The 17,807-nt window shown below is 39.6% G+C and overlaps 1 protein-coding gene across 4 annotated transcripts in view; it reads left to right on the plus strand.

Moving 5' to 3' along the window:
- TAOK3 (TAO kinase 3) overlaps positions 1 to 17,807 on the plus strand; it is a 249,497-nt gene that overhangs the window by 197,160 nt on the left and 34,530 nt on the right. For all 4 annotated transcript variants that reach the window (XM_017887864.1, XM_017887867.1, XM_017887865.1 and 1 more), the window contains 2 exons: positions 7,450 to 7,584; positions 16,096 to 16,332. In XM_017887864.1, coding sequence (XP_017743353.1) covers positions 7,450 to 7,584; positions 16,096 to 16,332 — 372 coding nt within the window. The remainder of the gene's footprint in view (positions 1 to 7,449; positions 7,585 to 16,095; positions 16,333 to 17,807) is intronic.

Consider the following 17,807-nt stretch of genomic DNA (forward strand, 5'->3'; position numbering starts at 1 on the left):
CCCCCCGGCGGGGGGGGCAGAGCAAGGCCCCTCTCAAAAAAAAAAAAAAAAGAAAGAAAGTTAAATGAATACCCAACACAATAAGAATGTGCTTAATGAATGCCAATATATATGAATATGGGAGAAGGAATCTTTTGTCCCTTGATTGTTATAATCAAGCAGACATATCTTTTCTTTTCTTTTTTTAATTTTTTGAGACAGAGTCTCACTCTGTTGCCCAGGCTGGAGTGCAGTGGCGCAATCTCGACTCACAAGCAGACATATCTTAAATTAGTCAAATTAATTTGACTAATCAAATAGTCAAAACAGATCTGAAACAGATTACCATTTTAGATAGGAAGTAAATTTGCTTTATCAAAGAAGAACCTTAAAAAAATAAATAAAATGAAATCCATGAGTAGCTAGTGAGAGCATGACTTGCAGTTAACTGCTCTGCATCCAGAATAAAGATGCCCTGATTTTAGCAGGACGGTTCTACCACAGATAAGCCCCCAAAATGTAAAGTGGGACAATGAAAATTTTCCTTTGACATCAGAATGCCAGGTTACTTACTCTCCAGTCCTTGCCTCTGCTCTGGTCTTTCCCGGGCCCTGAGGGGATTCTAATCCAATCTTTTTTTTTTTTTTTTTTTTGAGACAGAGCCTTGCCCTGTTGCTCTGTTGCCCAGGCTGGAGTGCAGTGGCGCGATCTCGGCTCACTGCAAGCTCGGCCTCCGGGGTTCACACCATTCTCCTGCCTCAGCTTCCTGAGTAGCTGGGACTATAGGCGCCCGCCACCACGCCCGGCTAATTTTTTGTATTTTTAGTAGAGACGGGGTTTTACCATGTTAGCCAGGATGGTCTCTATCTCCTGACCTCGTGATCCGCCTCTGCCTCCCAAAGTGCTGGGGTTACAGGCGTGCGCCACCACGGCCAGCCCAATCCAGTCTTCTTTTTGAGCAAGAATGATGATTTGATAAGGCTAAAAGCATATTCTGACAAAGTAAACTTCAGGTACTTATTTTCCCCCTGGCTAGTGTTGCCACGCTACTTCTTTCAATAACAAGAACATCGCCACATCTCTAGACTAGTAGTTCTTCAGGAACCTTTTTTTTCACCTACCATGTAGCACAGTGTCTGTTACATAGTAAATGCTCAATAAATGTTCTGTGAACTAAATTGAAAAAATTGGCCTAGGACACAACTCCACACCTCAATTCTTGATTATTCACAAGTGACTCTGGTACAAATTTTTAATCCAGATTGTTTCCTTGTTGCCATCTAACCTGCTTCTGAGCCTCCATCCATTCCTTTTTTTTTTTTTTTTTTTTTTTCCTGAGACGGAGTCTCGCTCTGTCGCCCAGGCTGGAGTGCAGTGGCCGGACTCACCTCACTGCAAGCTCCGCCTCCCGGGTTCGCGCCATTCTCCTGCCTCAGCCTCCCGAGTAGCTGGGACTACAGGCGCCCGCCACCTCGCCCGGCTAATTTTTTGTATTTTAGTAGAGACGGGGTTTCACCGTGTTAGCCAGGATGGTCTCGATCTCCTGACCTCGTGATCCGCCCGTCTCGGCCTCCCAAAGTGCTGGGATTACAGGCTTGAGCCACCGCGCCCGGCACATCCCATTCCTTAAAATCATTGTGTATAGAGCCATAGCAAATAATATTTTAATATTGTCCTAAGCAACAAAGTCTGTCTTTTAAATTTGTTAATCAAAAGGTGTATTTTTATTTTACTAAAGTATAAAATTAATTCCCTTTGCCTGTTGCTGCCTTCTATTAGCATAGATCATAAGACTTTAATATATTAAAAGCATTGTTCTTGAATCAGTGTTATTTTAGGTATGCTTATTGAACTCCAGTCATAAGGGTCTCTTTCTAGGGATTATTCAGAGAACATAGAGAACATTTTTTCCTTTTCTTTTCTTTTTTTTTTTTTAAATGGGGCAACACTTCATTCTATAAAATATAATAAGTGTTCCAAAAACTATTGTTTTAGAAAGTCATTCTACTGGCCAGGCACGGTGGCTCACACCTTTAATCTCAGCACTTTGGGAGGCCAAGGCAGGTAGATCAAGAGTTCGGGAGTTCGAGACAAGCCTGGCCAATATAGTGAAAACCTGTCTGCTAAAAATACAAAAATTAGCTAGGCGTGGTGGCACGCGCCTGTAATCTCAGCTGCTCTGGAGTCTAAGGCAGGAGAACTGCTTAAACCTGGAGAGGACGGAGGTTGCAGTGAACCAAGATGATGCCAGTGCACTTAAGCCTGGGCGACAGAGCAAGACTCTGTCTGGTTGTGGGGGAAAAAAGGCCATTCTACCCTGACTCCTAAAGCTTTATTTGACCCTTCCTGTTGCCAGTGTTAGTTCTTTCCTGCTCCTCTCTTTTAAAAAAGGAACAGCTTTCACCATCTTTGCGGGATTAAAAAAAAGAAAGAAATGTCCTTGAGGGAATAGGATATTCTGGTTTATTTTCACTTGCTTCAGTAGCCTTTCCTATTATTTTTGCTGAATAGAGGGGTGGGTTCTTTGACTCTTCAACTCACATTTGGCAAAGTAGAAGTAAATTAACAGATGAAGGTAATGTTTCTTAAATGGAGCTGTTACTTCTCTTTCTTTCTCCTCAGCCTTTTGCTAGTCATCTTTTCTCTCCAACTATCCTTCCAAGTTAAAAGACGCTTTTTCATCTTCTCCTCCCCTTCCTCCAGCCCCAGCTTTTGATAGCTACACCTGCTTTGGCAATTATTTAATAATTTTGAAATGAACAAAACAAAGGAGAGTGGTGGGTCTGCTGATCCCTTCTCCACAGCGTAAAAGTGTGGGAGTCTATAAAAGGTTTCTCATCACCGGATAAAAGCCATTTTAGATACATCCCCACACACCCCGCTGTGTAAAGGTGTGCTTATGTGTGTCTCACTATTTTACGACTTTCTTAGAGTACAGAGTGGCAGGGTTTTATGAAATACAAATTTGAATTCTGTTAAATAATCCAAAAGAAAATGTCATTTGCTCAAAATCTCCTCAGACCTATATTCTTGTGTTTGTTTATTCAGCAAACATTTACTGAATGCCTACTAAGTATCAAGCACTATGCCAGGTGCTAGGGAGACTGAGATTTTTCAAACGACATTTACTCTGCCTTCAAAAAGCCCACAGCCTTATGCAGAGGCAGACAAGTAAGTGTGATGAGTACTGTGATAAAGGTAAACCCAAAGCACAACTCAGTCCAGAGGAGTGACTTCCTAGGTTAAAGTCAAGTTCATTTAGAAACTATAGGCAAGTGGCTGGGCGCTATGGCTCACGCCTGTAATTCCAGCACTTTGGGAGGCCAGGGCGAGCAGATCGCTTGAGCCCAGGAGTTCAAGACTAGCCTGGGCAACATAGTGAGACACCGGCTCTATTAAGGAAGAAAATATATTTAGAAAAAGAAACTCTAGGCAAATGCCTACACCAGGAGCCTTCATTTCAGAAGTGAAGTGAAGGTCAGACACCTAAAGGAAAGACTTCCAAATAAAAGAAAAGCCCCTTGCCCCTTGTCTAGGGTATAATAGTAAAGTTTGTGCCTCATGCTTCACATATTTCATTCTTCTACAGAAATTCAATTCTTTTACCAAAGATTTTGAACAAACATTATGACAGCTTCCTTTTCAATCTGAAGACATTTATTTTTCATGATGAAACAGTGTTGTGGGCTGGGCACAGTAGCTCGTGCCTGTAATCCGAGCACTTTGAAAGGCCAAGGCAGGCAGATTGCCTGAGTTCAAGAGTTTGAGACCAGCCCGGGCAACATGTGAAACCCCATCCCTACTAAAATACAAAAAAATTAACTGAGTATGGTGGTACGTGCCTGTAGTCCCAGCTACTCAGGAGGCTGAGCACGAGAATCACTTGAACCCAGGAGGTGGAGAGGTAGCAGTAAGCCAAGATAGTGCCACTACACTCCAGCCTGGGCAACAGAGCAATACTGTCTCAAAACAAAACAAAACAACGTGGTAAATTTACCAGGTTAACATAGGTTTACTTAAAACTGGTATTTCAAGGACTTATTTTTGTTTGTTCCTGGACGATTATGTTTTAAAGATAAATTATAACCATGCCATATATTTTGCCTTGGCAAAGTAGATTTATTCTTCTTAATCATCTAAAATCATTCTTTGAAGATTTCAGCCTTATCATTTGTAAATAATCTGTATCTAGTGCATAACTGCATAAAAATAGAAATTAACCCTTTCCGTTGTTAAATCTTAGGATGTGTGCAGTTCAGAAACTCTGGAAGCCAGGTATAGTGGTCTTTTACAAAGGCACTGTTACTTAAAGGGGCAGTATAACCAACAGAAAATACTTCCAGTAAAGTTGATACTTTAATTTCTTTGAGCTTACTTCTCAAGTTACATTCTCCCATTTTTAAATAGCTTCATAAGCTGTCTTTGGAGTTTTGAACCTGTTTTATGCAGTGGAATTGAATATTTTAAAATTCATTTCCTAATGTACTTGAAATGACTATCCACTCTGTTTTAGACTAAAATTGTTGTTCCATTTTGTGCGGTCTCCTGCTACTTATATATTTGAAAGGAGACTCTTTACTGATAGGGGAGTGATCGTCTTATTAGAAAATGATCTGGAAAACTGAGATAATGATATGTATTTATAAAAGGAAAAAAATTTAGGGGAAGCAAAGCACTTAATACTATTAGCTGTATAAATATTTAAAGTGAGTTAAAAATCTTTGGGAAAAACCTATTTTCTTTGGACTACCAAAAATAGCATTATTTTTAAAAAGTATTATTGAGTTATTTAAATTATATATGTGTCAACGAATCAATGCATTTCAAGTTGTTTTTTTATTTTTTTTTATTGTTATTTGAGACGGGAGTCTCGCTCTGTCGGCCCAGGCTGGAGTGCGTGGGCCCTAACGATCTCGGCCTCACTGCAAGCTTCCGGAGGACCTCAGGCCGAGTTATGCCTATTCTCAGCATGCCTCAGACCTCCCGAGTAGCTGGCACTACAGCGCCGGCCACCCTCGCCCGGCTAGTTTTTTGTATTTTTTTTAGCTAGAGACCGGGTTTCACCGCGGTTAGACGTAGGATGGTCTCGATCTCCCTGACCTCGTGCATCCGCCTGTCTCGGGGACCTCCCAAAGTGCTGGCGAAGGTGTGGTCGGAGTTGTCTAGGAGTATTTCCAGTGTACTTCAACTTCCTCAAGTTTAGTAAACTTAGAAAATATATTGTGGTTTTTAATTGGAGAAGCAGAACCCTAAACCATGTTTCTAAGGAGTTAATTTTTATCAGAGATAAAATAATAAAATTGCACCTATTTGTACATGAATAAATTTTGTTCTGGTCTGTCATGTGGAGAATGTGGATTCTAGTGTCGTTGGTTATCCTTATAAATCAAGTTATTACAATGTGAAACTGAGTTGTTGCCCACATATTTGAGGTCTCCCTCTCAATCAATGTACTTGATAAGTTAACCAATTCACCAAAACTTGGTAAGTTAGCATAGTCACCAAAACTATGACTTGTTAAGACCTCATATAAAATCACAGGCCTCTACCTAGCATATCTCTTCTGATTACTGGCATTTAAGAGCTGCTTGCTTTTCTGGCACTGTAATATTAAGTTAAATTTTGGACATAAATTTATTAGCAAATATGCAGTAATGTAAATGGTAGCAGGTCCCAGTGCCTTCCTCTTTAGAACCTTAAACCTAGTGCATGAATCCCAATTACACACGTTCTCACTCTTCCCTGTAAAATAAGAGTTCAAATTTCACAAGAAATCATGTAGAATAATTTTAACTGACCCTTCAAATATTTTCTTTTACGTTTTAAAAACTTGTAAGTTTTATAAGCCACCAATATGGCACCACTGACTATGGCTGCTAAGCGCTTGAGACATAGCTAGTAAGACTTAGGAACTGAATTTTGCACTTAATTTTGTTTTCATTAATTTTAATTGATTTGAATTTTTAGCTAAAATAGTCATATGTGGCTGGTCACTGTCTTGTTGGACAGCATGGCTGTAGAATATACTTGAATTTGATATATATGCCCTCAATGGCAAGTTTATTAAAGATCCCTTCGTTATTTGAGCTATAATACATAAATTTTAAAAAATTCTCCAGAGAGGTGTAATGGTAGATACCTTCTCAATACATCGAAGCATTTTAAATGTATAAAAGGAAAAGAAAATCAGCAATTTAATCTTGGGTCTTGGCTTTTACATAAAATCTGGATGTAAAATTTAATTTCTCCCAAAATTTTAAACTATAATAAAATGTTGTATTTTCTAAACCTCTTTAATTTTTGTTTCCTGATGAAGAAAAGAGCCATTATAAAAAATTTCAAGTGGTCATGGATAAAATGCAATACTGACTTCTCACAAATGGTTTCTCCTAAAACCCTAGGGAAATAAGGAATTAATTTCTCCTTTTCCACCCTGAACATGTACTATTTTAAAATCCCCCATGGTTGTACATGTTTTTGAGGTACAAATTACTATAGTGTCCTTTTTTCTGAAGGGTTATAGCCACTTAATGACTGACCACTTCATCTTTATAGAGAGGAACATCGTCCTTTGATAGCATTTTCCCCTTTAAAAGTCATTTCAGTTGCATTTAAGAAACATCCATTATTATCCTTCCAGGGAATGCTATTTTTTCACTGGGCGTTAGAACAAGATTAATTATCTTTGCCTATCAAGAAGCACAGGCTTGATTAAATCAGTCAAGGACATTAAATTCCAGCTTTACTCAGTCTGGTGACCATACCAATGCTGAGTTGAAGAAGAATTTGTGAAAGTAGCATTTGGTTAAAATTGTACGCCTGTCGCTTTAAATCTAAAAAAAAAAATCCTTTCAGAAGCTGTAGAGAGAAGGTGCTAGAACTGTGTACGATCATGACTGGAAAGCAGGATCCCTCAGTGACTGCCGAATCTTCCCAGCACAAGATAGAGAGGCAGTTCAGCACAAGCCTACATTGGTTCTAGGCAGAACGATGATCCTACCGAACAGATCTCAAATAAAATTAAATTGAGAAAGCAGATCTTTCAAGGGAATGAGGCGGAGGCTCGCTTTTATGTTAAAAGCCACCAGCATCCTCCTTGCTAGACATGGACATGACATTTTTAAAGGAATTATCTGGTTACAGCGTTTTAAGCAAACTGTTCTAAGGAGTCTGTACATTGCATTATTTTTTCTATTCTTTTTTTCTTTTGCATATATGTAATTCTGGAGGTAAAGAAAAAGCCTGCCAGGGATTCAGAAGGCATCCCACTAGCGATCAGCTGACATTCCTAACTGAAGGCTGCAATGTGTTGCTTATTCATTTTGTACCGTGGGAGCTGCGGGGACTAGCAGAGAGCTAAACTATGCATTTCAAACAGCAGTGCTTGTGCAGAAAGAGGGGTGAGAGAGAGGCAGCCGGCGAGGAAAGAGCACAGCTGGACTTTCTCCTTGTTTTTATCCATTTCTGCAGGATCATGTATTCATAAGGGATGAGGCGGGCCACGGCGATCCCAGGCCTGAGCCGCGGCCTACCCAGTCAGTTCAGAGCCAGGCCCTCCACTACCGGAACAGAGAGCGCTTTGCCACGATCAAATCAGCATCTTTGGTAAGCAAACACCCCTCTACCCACCTTCCCTTCCTTCCCCTCCTCCCCATCTGGCAGCCTCTCGCCCTCCCTGAGCCTCTCTCGGCTTCATGGATGGGAGGGAAGGAGTCAAGAATGTTTTCTCTCTCCTAATAATTTTATTCATTTTAGGAAAAAAATCTGTTGGCATAGCAACCTGATTTCAGATATTTTAGCATTGTCTATGGCATGGAAAAAAAAAAACCTTTGTGTGTGTGTGTGTCTGTGTGCGTGTGTGTCTGTGTGTGTGTTTGTATATGCTGTATGTGCAAAATATAAGGCCTTTGAGATGAAGTTGCTAGCCTGTCCGGTTTTTTAAAAGCTATTTGTCTTTTCATTGAAATAAATAATGCTAAAATTTTTTTAAGGTATTGATGTATATGTATGCAGGGCACTGTGCTTCTTTTTGTATAGATGCATGTGTGTCTATAATGTATACACACACATCAAAAGATAAAATATAATTTTTAAAAATATATGGTTACCAGCTAATGTATATAATTGTAGAAAATAAGATACTTGTTTCTCAGGGATGGATTGCTGGTTTGTTCTGGTTCATTCATTTATTTATTGCAACAATGGTAGTGGCTGCACTTCCCCATTTAACCCCTGAAGAATTTCCTGGCACCAATAAAGCAAGAAGGGCTTTGTAGGAGAGGATAGGGCTGATTGTGGAAGAAAAGAGACTGTAGGATTCTTCAGCATTTTTACTATTGCAAATGTGATTGCTGGATGCCCTTGTAGTAGCAAAAGGGGTGTGTGCTGGAAGAGTTAGTTTTCATGCCTCCTCCCCTCGGCCCCCCACGCGTGCGCGTGCGCGCTCACGCTCACACACACACACACACTCACATCGTTTCATCCTTGGCACTCTAAACTCTCTTTAATCTTTTGCTTCTGAATCTCACTTCTCAACCAAAAAATTATTGAAATATTAGTTGTTTTGCCCAAATGGATGTTAGAGGTCACATGGGCAGGAAGAGTTAGTGTACACTGCTTGGCTATTACATTTAGAACCTATGATGACATCATCCGAGGCCGACCCAGAAATGATCATTTTCTTGTCCTATTTTCAAACCTGATTTCTACTTTTATTTCTCAAGTCTTTTAAAGGCTTCGATTATACTTGAAATTTACAATGGATTATAACCTTTAAAACCCAAATACAAGGAAAATGGAAGTTAAAGCACCTACATATTGCTATGCCTGCTGCTGTCCAAAAGCAAGCAATTTAATTTAAACTGCTTATAAATAAGCCCACTTTTAAGTTCCTTTATATAGAAGTTTCTTATGATCTCTTTGATGAGCAATTTTTCGTTTTAAAGGAATGCTACACTATGTAATGGAGATCTTAAAATGTCCACTATGTACTTGCTAATGATTGTTAAGCACCTAAAAATATGCTTTTGCGTCTGGATAAAGCATCATGAGATTACCAAATAATCATTATTTTCATGCCATGATATCTGACAAAAGAAGAAATATGGTGCTTTAGAGAACTATGACTACTTACCATCGACTCTGGTGAGACTTGTACCTTTATCCAGACCCGTTCATGTTGAAATGAGTGGAGATATAATAACAAGCTCTGAGCATCCGAGCACCATCAGCGGTTTTACATGTGAAGCAGACATTACACCAAGTGGCTTTCCCCCTCTGGGACAGGTTCTCTTTTCTCTCTTGCCACACCCTCATTCCCACATCATATATTCATGACCCTCTCCTACCTCCCAGCTAGAGATTACTACAGCCATGCCAGAATAATCTCACGCTCGCATCTGTGAACTCACCCAGGGCTACTCTGTGTGTATATCAGCCATCACAGTCTTCTTTTCTGTGGATGATAAAAGCTGCTTCCCTACTAGGCCACCTCAGGGCTACGGGCAATGTCCTCAGGAACCCTCTGAATCCTACAGGCTTCCTAGTGCCCATCCAGAGAACAGCTGCAACCAGTCTCTCGAATGAAGTTTTGATTTGCTAAAAGGCCCCTGCCCCTATATTAAGTTAAAAACAGAGTAGCTGATATGCTGTTGCTTTAGCCGCAAAATGAGTTGTTTTTTGTGGTGCGCCCTCTCTAAACGTAGTGCTTTGGGAGTCATGATTGGGATTGACGGAAGTTTACCAGAGTTCAGTGGTATTTGTATCTAATGGCTTTTAGGGAGGGAAAAAAAATGGAAGGCAAAAGGTATGGTGTTTTGTGGTTCCATGTCCCATTTTGAACAATCTAACTATTGGTATGGATTTTTTAATGTATATTACCAAGTACTACAATTCTACCCACTATATTGTTTTAAAGCCTAATGCCAATAGCAGTATATAAATCAGGACACTGGAATATCATAAAATATTTAATTTTTTAAAATATATTATGAATTCTGTTGTGTTTTATGGATCCCAGCTCAAACGCAAATGACTAACATGACATAAAAGTAAGAGCAAGATCATGGGAAAGTGAAAGTCCAGTATAATAAAAAATCAAGTCATTGTTAAAATCTTGCCTTCTCATAGTTGGTGGCAATACTATATTTATTTATTCATTTATTTTGATTTTACTCTTTCTTTAACATCTTCTAGTAGAGGCGCTAACAAGTCACAAAGAGGTCCAAAGGTCAACAGGAAGGAAAAAGGAAATTAGAAATTAGTTTTTCAGGCCGGGCGCGGTGGCTCAAGCCTGTAATCCCAGCACTTTGGGAGGCCGAGATGGGCAGATCACGAGGTCAGGAGATTGAGACCATCCTGGCTAACACGGTGAAACCCCGCCTCTACTAAAAAATACAAAAACTAGCCGGGCGTGGTGGCTGGCGCCTGTAGTCCCAGCTACTCGGGAGGCTGAGGCAGGAGAATGGCGTGAACCCGGGAGGCGGAGCTTGCTGTGAGCTGAGATCCGGCCACTATACTCCAGCCTGGGTGACAGCGAGACTCCGGTCTCAAAAAAAAAAAAAAAAAAAAAGAAATTAGTTTTTCAATAACTAGATAAATAAATGATGAAATGCATATTTTAAATTGACTTGCAAACTGACAAAGATATTAGTTTTCCTAAAATTTGTTTATGAGCCTACCTCTTCAACATGAGCCTAAAAGAGGCCTGGCTTTGTGCTTTTCCCCCTTAGTATTACTTTCAACATTGTACTTTTGAATGAGGTTACTGACAAGTGTATGAAGAAGCCCATGGGCTTTGGGCCTGTATTGCTACATGCCTTTATTGTTTTGGCACCTTCTAACTGAGATTTTTGTATTATGCACTGCTGCACAGTTGCATTTGTAACAAAGGATAAGGAACGACTATAAACTTTGATACCAGATGAAATCCTGAGAAAACTTTAGCATTGTAACTTTTTATTACAATTGTACAATTTTTATTATAATTTTCTAAGGACAGAGATTATTGCCCTTATGTTGAAGAATTAGGAAAAGGAAGGGTATTTCACGGCATCTTTATTTTAACCTTTCTTTTCCTTCTTCTGTAAGGAAGTTCATATTGAGCTCATGTGTTATCTGGAAAAAGGAGTTGTTTATGTAGTTCTGCAGAATCACTAATCTGATTTCTTGGGCCCTTGAGATGTGCCTTCCTTGAGTTTTTATGGAGAGCCTCATGTTTTAATTATATTAGTGATTCATGAGGATGTTTTCAGCTGTTGCTACATCTGATGTCATTTCTTCTGAAAACTTTGTAATGTCCGGAGCTCTTGGCTGTTTCCATGGTAGAGATATTCATATAAAGAGCGCTGTATCTATTAGAGTTCAGCTTTTGACTTTGTGAAGGAATTCTCACTGCCCCTCTTCACCTGTGACTGCATTACATAGGCGAATTTATGTCGGGGAGAAGGGCATGAGAGGGGAATTCCCAAGGAGGCATGTAGGAGAAAAGTATTATTGTTCTATTAATGCAAATATCGATTCTTTTACTTCGCTTTGCCAGATTATAGAAAACCCATAAAAGAGAATCTTTATTTGGAGTTTTTTAAATGCACCCTAATAATTCAGCTAATTGTGAAATTGGATACCTGAATGAATTTGGTACATAAGAATAAAACTATGAGAGCCTCATCAGTAAGTGCTACTGTTTCAGCTCTCATGAGCCCAGTCCTATTTGTAAATGCTTGAAAATGTGTTCTCTTCCTGGGCAGTATACCAGAGGATGCTTATCAAAATATTGCATATCTCTTCACTTGTTCTTGACTTCTTAACTCACTAAGGTCATTGCTGATACCATTTCTCACTTATGCTGTCCAATCTACATGCCCAACCCATATGGTCAAAGTCTCTCAATAAATGTGTGTTGAATAAATGAATGAACGAATGAATGAGGTCACCTCCAGCCCTGCTATCAGATGAGAATTTGGATTTATAAGTTTGCATTTCAGAATTCTTCATGTAACATATTCTTTTCTAAATGCAGAATTGCCTGTTATCAGTCATTACTTTTAGCAAAACTTAAAACAGTTTTCCTTAGGTATTCTAAAGAATAGAATGTTAAGTTTCTAATGCCAAAATGTGACTCACTGTATTCTTTTTAAGAACTTGCTATAAATTTCATTTGTTCTAAGTGCTAAGGTGGCCACTTTTATCATATGCATCATTTTGATTCTTACATATTATTAATCTTGTAAGTTGGCTTTGATCACTTCAGAGGGTAACGTTATCTGCCACCATGCTCTTGTTTTGTGTTCAGGAAGTTGCTTATTATTTGTGTTCAGGAAGTGCGGTGTTTTGTACACGGGAGGGACACTCTGCACTTCGGATGAAGTGGTTTGTTTTAGGGCTGAATTTTGCTGGAATTAAAGTAGCATTGAACAGCTGTAGGAACCTTTAGAAAACAAGTTTTGGTCTTCCTTTTCATGGTACATTATTTATTATTTATTTGTTTATTTTACATATTCTAGATACATGAAATGAGTAATAATTCAGATTCAGAAATTATACATAATCTTATAATCCACAACCTGGATACAGATACAGTTGTTTTTGTTTTTTTTCTTTCCCTTAAATGTGCCCTTTCTTCTGGATCCACTTCTTCTGATCTATGTCTCCATCACCAGAAATACTAAGTGGAGGGCAAAGGGACATGCTTCGCAGAGCCTGGCATCAGAAGGAAAGAAACCAGCATACGTTGAGTATTTCCTAGGAGTCAGACACCCTGCTAGGCACTTTCACATGAGAAAGTCCTCTGACCCTGAGGAAGATAATAGTAGTTCCTCTCCCTTTACACATTAAGAAACTGAGAGACTTTAAGAGGTTAAGTAATTTGCCCAAGGTCAGTTATATAGTAAGAGATAGATGAGGTTTTTCTCCACGCAGTCCACTGGGTACAGCAGGGTGGTACTGCCCACTTTTAGTTGACTACATTTTCGAGACTGCCATTGTAAAAACTACATTCACTACATCTTTATAACTTTCTCCCATTTCAGACTTACTCGATTTGTAATTTACACTTACCACTCTCTCTAGCTTTGACTTTTTTGAGTGTTGATTCCCTTTATTACTTTATAACAGAAAATAGTCATTCTTTTTCTGCCTTGGTGATAAGAATTTCCTCAGGCAATTCAAGAACCCTAGGAATCCAAGGCCTTATAAAATTAAAGAGGTAAATTATATGTGAAAGCACTTTTAAACCATATGCATGAAAAGTTATGGGCTCTTATTTTTTATTTTATTGACCAAAAAATGTATTCTTAAAACTCATAGTGTACACTTAAGACACAGACACACATAACTCTAAATATCACATTTTTTGTATATTTCATGTTACACTTTACAGCTGAAATATCTGGTTATACTTTTATTTAAATTCATCTATCCAGCTTGAGCATGGAATTATAAAGCTTAGTATCTCTCTATATACCCAAAAAGACAATTTGAAACTTAGAAAGTTTAGTTGTGACAAATGAAAGGTGATATTAGGAGTTTAAGAAGGTAATTATCCACATTATGGGAAGCATTCAAAAGCAAAATGTCTCTCCTGGAATCCAGTGATGTACAATGATAGCAGATCGAGCTCTGTAAATATTCTTTGCCCCATCCTTGTACCAGGTGTGATCTGGTACAAGTAGAAAGCCACCCTCTTTACAGAGACCCACACACCAATTAAAATAGAAAATTTTCTTGACACAACTCATTTCCCTTTTATCTTTAGGCCTCCTGGTTTAGGAAAATGACCATCCTGAGAATATTTTATTGGCTGTAAGCCAATGCTTATGGCAAGTTTTAAATGTGTCATGATAGCTTAGAGTGTGCCATGCCTCCGCTTTGGGAATCTGATTAAAGAAGGAATGCTAAAATAAGAAAAAGTATCTAGCTAAAACATATCTAAAATGCATTACCCTAGCCCTGATACTTTACTGCCATATTTTTCTGAAAAACAGTTGAATTCAGAAAGGGCTAAATAGTATCCTTTCTATTGATTAGAGTTGTTTCTTCCTTAAAGTTGTACTTCAGAAACATATAAGCATGAAGAAGTAAAATTGACACATATATGTCAAACTACGTCTTTTCCTCCTTTTATCTTGACGTATGTCCATTAAAAAACACATTTTCTGATAACAAAATAGATCATTTATTTTCTTTAGAGGGTTAGGTGCCTTTTGGGTGATGCTATCCTTTTTTGGTCTTAAAATATCCTCTGCTCTTATTCTTAATACTTTAAAGAGTATTATCCTTCAGAAAAGAGAAATGAATATGAAACCTAGTATTAGTGTCAGCTGGAAAGGTTTCAAAGTTTGGCTAATGTTTAATGGTGCACTTTGATAATACTGTCTTGTAACAGAACAGCACTCTCTTGATAGTAAGGACTCAATTTAGTATGCAGGGCCACCTTCTGAAAAGAGCAGAGAAACAAACTCTTCTTTGTATAAAATGTATTTTAACCCATAAACTGAAAATAGTACAGACAATTAATAGCAGTATGAGAATGTCCTGTGTAAAACTTGTTTGGGTGGTAGGCTGGAGAGATGGGCCTTACAGTAGATAGGAGTGACCAAGTCACTTAGTGAAGAACAAGACTAAAGTTAAAATCCTGGAATTAAGATTTTTTTTCTAAAATAGGAAAAATTAGGAGGAAGTGATCAGGAAAATAAAGAGAGAAGATAAATTGAAGGAAAGGCTGGAAAATCACAAAGGATTTAATAGAAAGAAGCAAGAGGTGCTGAAATGTACATATTTACAAGCTTTAATTTGTTGGATGTTTACTTGAAAATGAGTTAAGGAAAAGTTACTAAGAACAGTAGCCTTCCAAAAATCATAGCAATGCTTTATCCTTTATCCTTTAGGAGAGCAAGTGAATGTATTATAATTTGGTAACTTTTTTTTTTGTAGAGAAGGGGCTGGGGGAGACATGATTTAAGAGATCTCTTGATCTCATACTCACCTCTTCATATTAGGAATAGGAAATAAATCTTGTTCAGACTAGTTTAAAAAGTCCATGACTGTTAGAGACATGACCCTTAACAAAATAAATATACGTATGTATACACACACACACACACACACACACACACACACACACACAAAACAAACCAGTGTAGTAGTTCTCAACTAGAGGAATTTTGTTCCTAAGGGAACATTTGGCAATATCTGGAGATACTTTTCATTGTCATGTCGTGGGAGATGCTACTGGCATCTAGTGGGTAGAGGCCAGGGATGCTGCTAAACATCCTGCAATGCACAGGATGGCCCCCACAACAGGTAATTAGCTGGCTCATTGTTGGTAGTGTTGGTGAGAAATCTTGGTATAGTAGAAATAACATGGCTCTGGAATTATAGAGATGGGCCTGATTCCCAATCCAGTCCTTATTAGCTATGTTACTGTGAACATATAATATGTGTGATGGTATATCAAAAATACGTAAACATATTTTGACTGAATAATTAATTTCTTTTTTTCTCTTTTTTTTTATTTTATTTTTTATTTTTTATTTTTTGAGACGGAGTCTTTGTCGCCCAGGCTGGAGTGCAGTGGAGTGATCTTAGCTCACTGCAGCCTCTGTCCCGCCTCTCGGGTTCCAGCAATTCTCCTGCCTCAACCTCCTTAGTAACTCCTTAGATTACAGGTGCCCACCACCATGCCTGGCTAATTTTTTGTATTTTTAGTAGAGATGGGGTATTACCATGTTGGCCAGGCTGGTCTCCAACTCCTGACCTCAAGTGATCTGCCCGCCTCAGCCTCCCAAAGTACTGGGATTACAGGCATGAGCCACCGTGCCCGGCCTGAATAAATAGTTTCTTTCAAGACTCAATTTCTTCAACTATAAAACTGAGATGTTATCGCCTACCTCATGAATGAAATGAATGAGTGAATGAGATGGTTTTGAGGACTAGGGATAAAATACATAGAGTATCTATCTAGCACGGTGCCCCGTACAGGTGAGCATTCACTAAACAGTAGGTAAATTGATGGTGAAGGTGATGGATAAAATTATGCCACAGGGCCCTTCTACTTCGCCTGAAAGCTTGTCTCCCATGAACCTGGTTACCTGAGTTCTGTTTCCTAACCCAATTCAGGTTACACGACAGATCCATGAGCATGAGCAGGAGAACGAGTTGCGGGAACAGATGTCAGGTTATAAGCGGATGCGGCGCCAGCACCAGAAGCAGCTGATCGCCCTGGAGAACAAGCTGAAGGCTGAGATGGACGAGCACCGCCTCAAGCTGCAGAAGGAGGTGGAGACACATGCCAACAACTCGTCCATCGAGCTGGAGAAGCTGGCCAAGAAGCAAGTGGCTATCATAGAAAAGGAGGTCAGTATGTGCACACACGCCTTCATGCCACAACCAAGCCCAACCTTTGGGGTCAGTGGCAGGAAGTTAGCAGGAGGCAGGAGTTGGGGATGGAGGAAAATTGTTGTTTGAGGGGTGGCAAAATTGGGTTTCTAGATTTTATAGGGCTATGTAAAATTATTGTTCAGAGTTCAAATAGCAACTGAAAATGTATGTTACATTCTTGTCCATTCAAATATATTCTGCGGCCAGGCGTGGTGGCTCACGCCTGTAATCCCAGCACTTTGGGAGGCCGAGGCGGGCAGATTACCTGAGGTCAGGAGTTCGAGACCAGCCTGGCCAACATGGTGAAACCTCATCTCTACTAAAAATACTAAAATTAGCCGGGCTTGGTGGCACATGCCTGTAATCCCAGCTACTCAAGAGGCTGAGGCAGGACAATCACTTGAACCTTGAAGGCAGAGGTTACAGTGAGCCAAGATCGTGCCATTGCACTCCAGCCTGGGCAACAAAGCAAGACTCTGTCTCAAAAAAAAAAAAATATATATATATGTGTGTGTGTGTGTGTGTGTGTGTGTGTGTATGTGTGTATATATGTGTGTGTATATATATATATATTCTGACTATCCGTCTCTTGATGGTGGCCTGGGTACAAGTAAAGGGAAACAAGATGCTGCCATCTTCTGAGAAAGTGCACAACACAAGTTTGTTACTGTATCTGCCACACCCACAGTCCTCTTCAAAAGAAAACTGCTCTACAAATAGTCTGTTATAGTGGTGATAATCCCTGCCTACAGCTGATGGGCCCCTGAGCAAAGGGAGCAAATAATGAGTCCAGCAATTGTTTGGGTTTTCTAGGGAATGTGTGTCTTCCTCATCCAGGTTCTAAGCTAATTTTAAAAGCAGACAAGGCCAGGTGTGGTAGCTTACACCTATAATCCCAGCACTTCAGGAGGCCAAGGTGGGTGGATCTCTTGAGCCCAGGAGTTCAAGACCAGCCTGGGCAATGTGGCAAAACCCCATCTCTACAAAAAATGCAAAAATTAGCTGGGTATGGTGGCACGTGCCTGTAGTCCCAGCTACTTGGGAGGCTGAGGCGGGAGGATTGCTTGACCCCAGGAGGCAGAGGTTACGGTGAGCCAAGATTGTGCCACTGTACTCTAGCCTGGGTGACAGAGTGAGACCCTGTCTCAAAAAAAAAAAAAAAAAAAGCCAAGCACGATGGCTCACGCCTGTAATCCCAACACTTTGGGAGGCCGAGGCGGGCGGATCATCTGAGGTCAGGAGTTCAAGACCAGCCTGGTCAACATGGTGAAACCCCGACTCTACTAAAAATACAAAAATTATCCAGGCGTGGTGGCAGGTGCCTGTGAGGCAGGAGAATTGCTTGAACCTGGGAGGTGGAGATTGCAGTGAACTGAGATCATGCCATTGCACTCCAGCCTAGGTGACAAGAGTGAGACTTCCTCTCAAAAAAAAAAAAAAAAAAAAAAAAA

The sequence above is a fragment of the Rhinopithecus bieti genome, unplaced genomic scaffold, assembly GCF_001698545.2.
Source record: "Rhinopithecus bieti isolate Rb0 unplaced genomic scaffold, ASM169854v2 scaffold_17010, whole genome shotgun sequence".
Classification (NCBI taxonomy): Eukaryota; Metazoa; Chordata; class Mammalia; order Primates; family Cercopithecidae; genus Rhinopithecus; species Rhinopithecus bieti.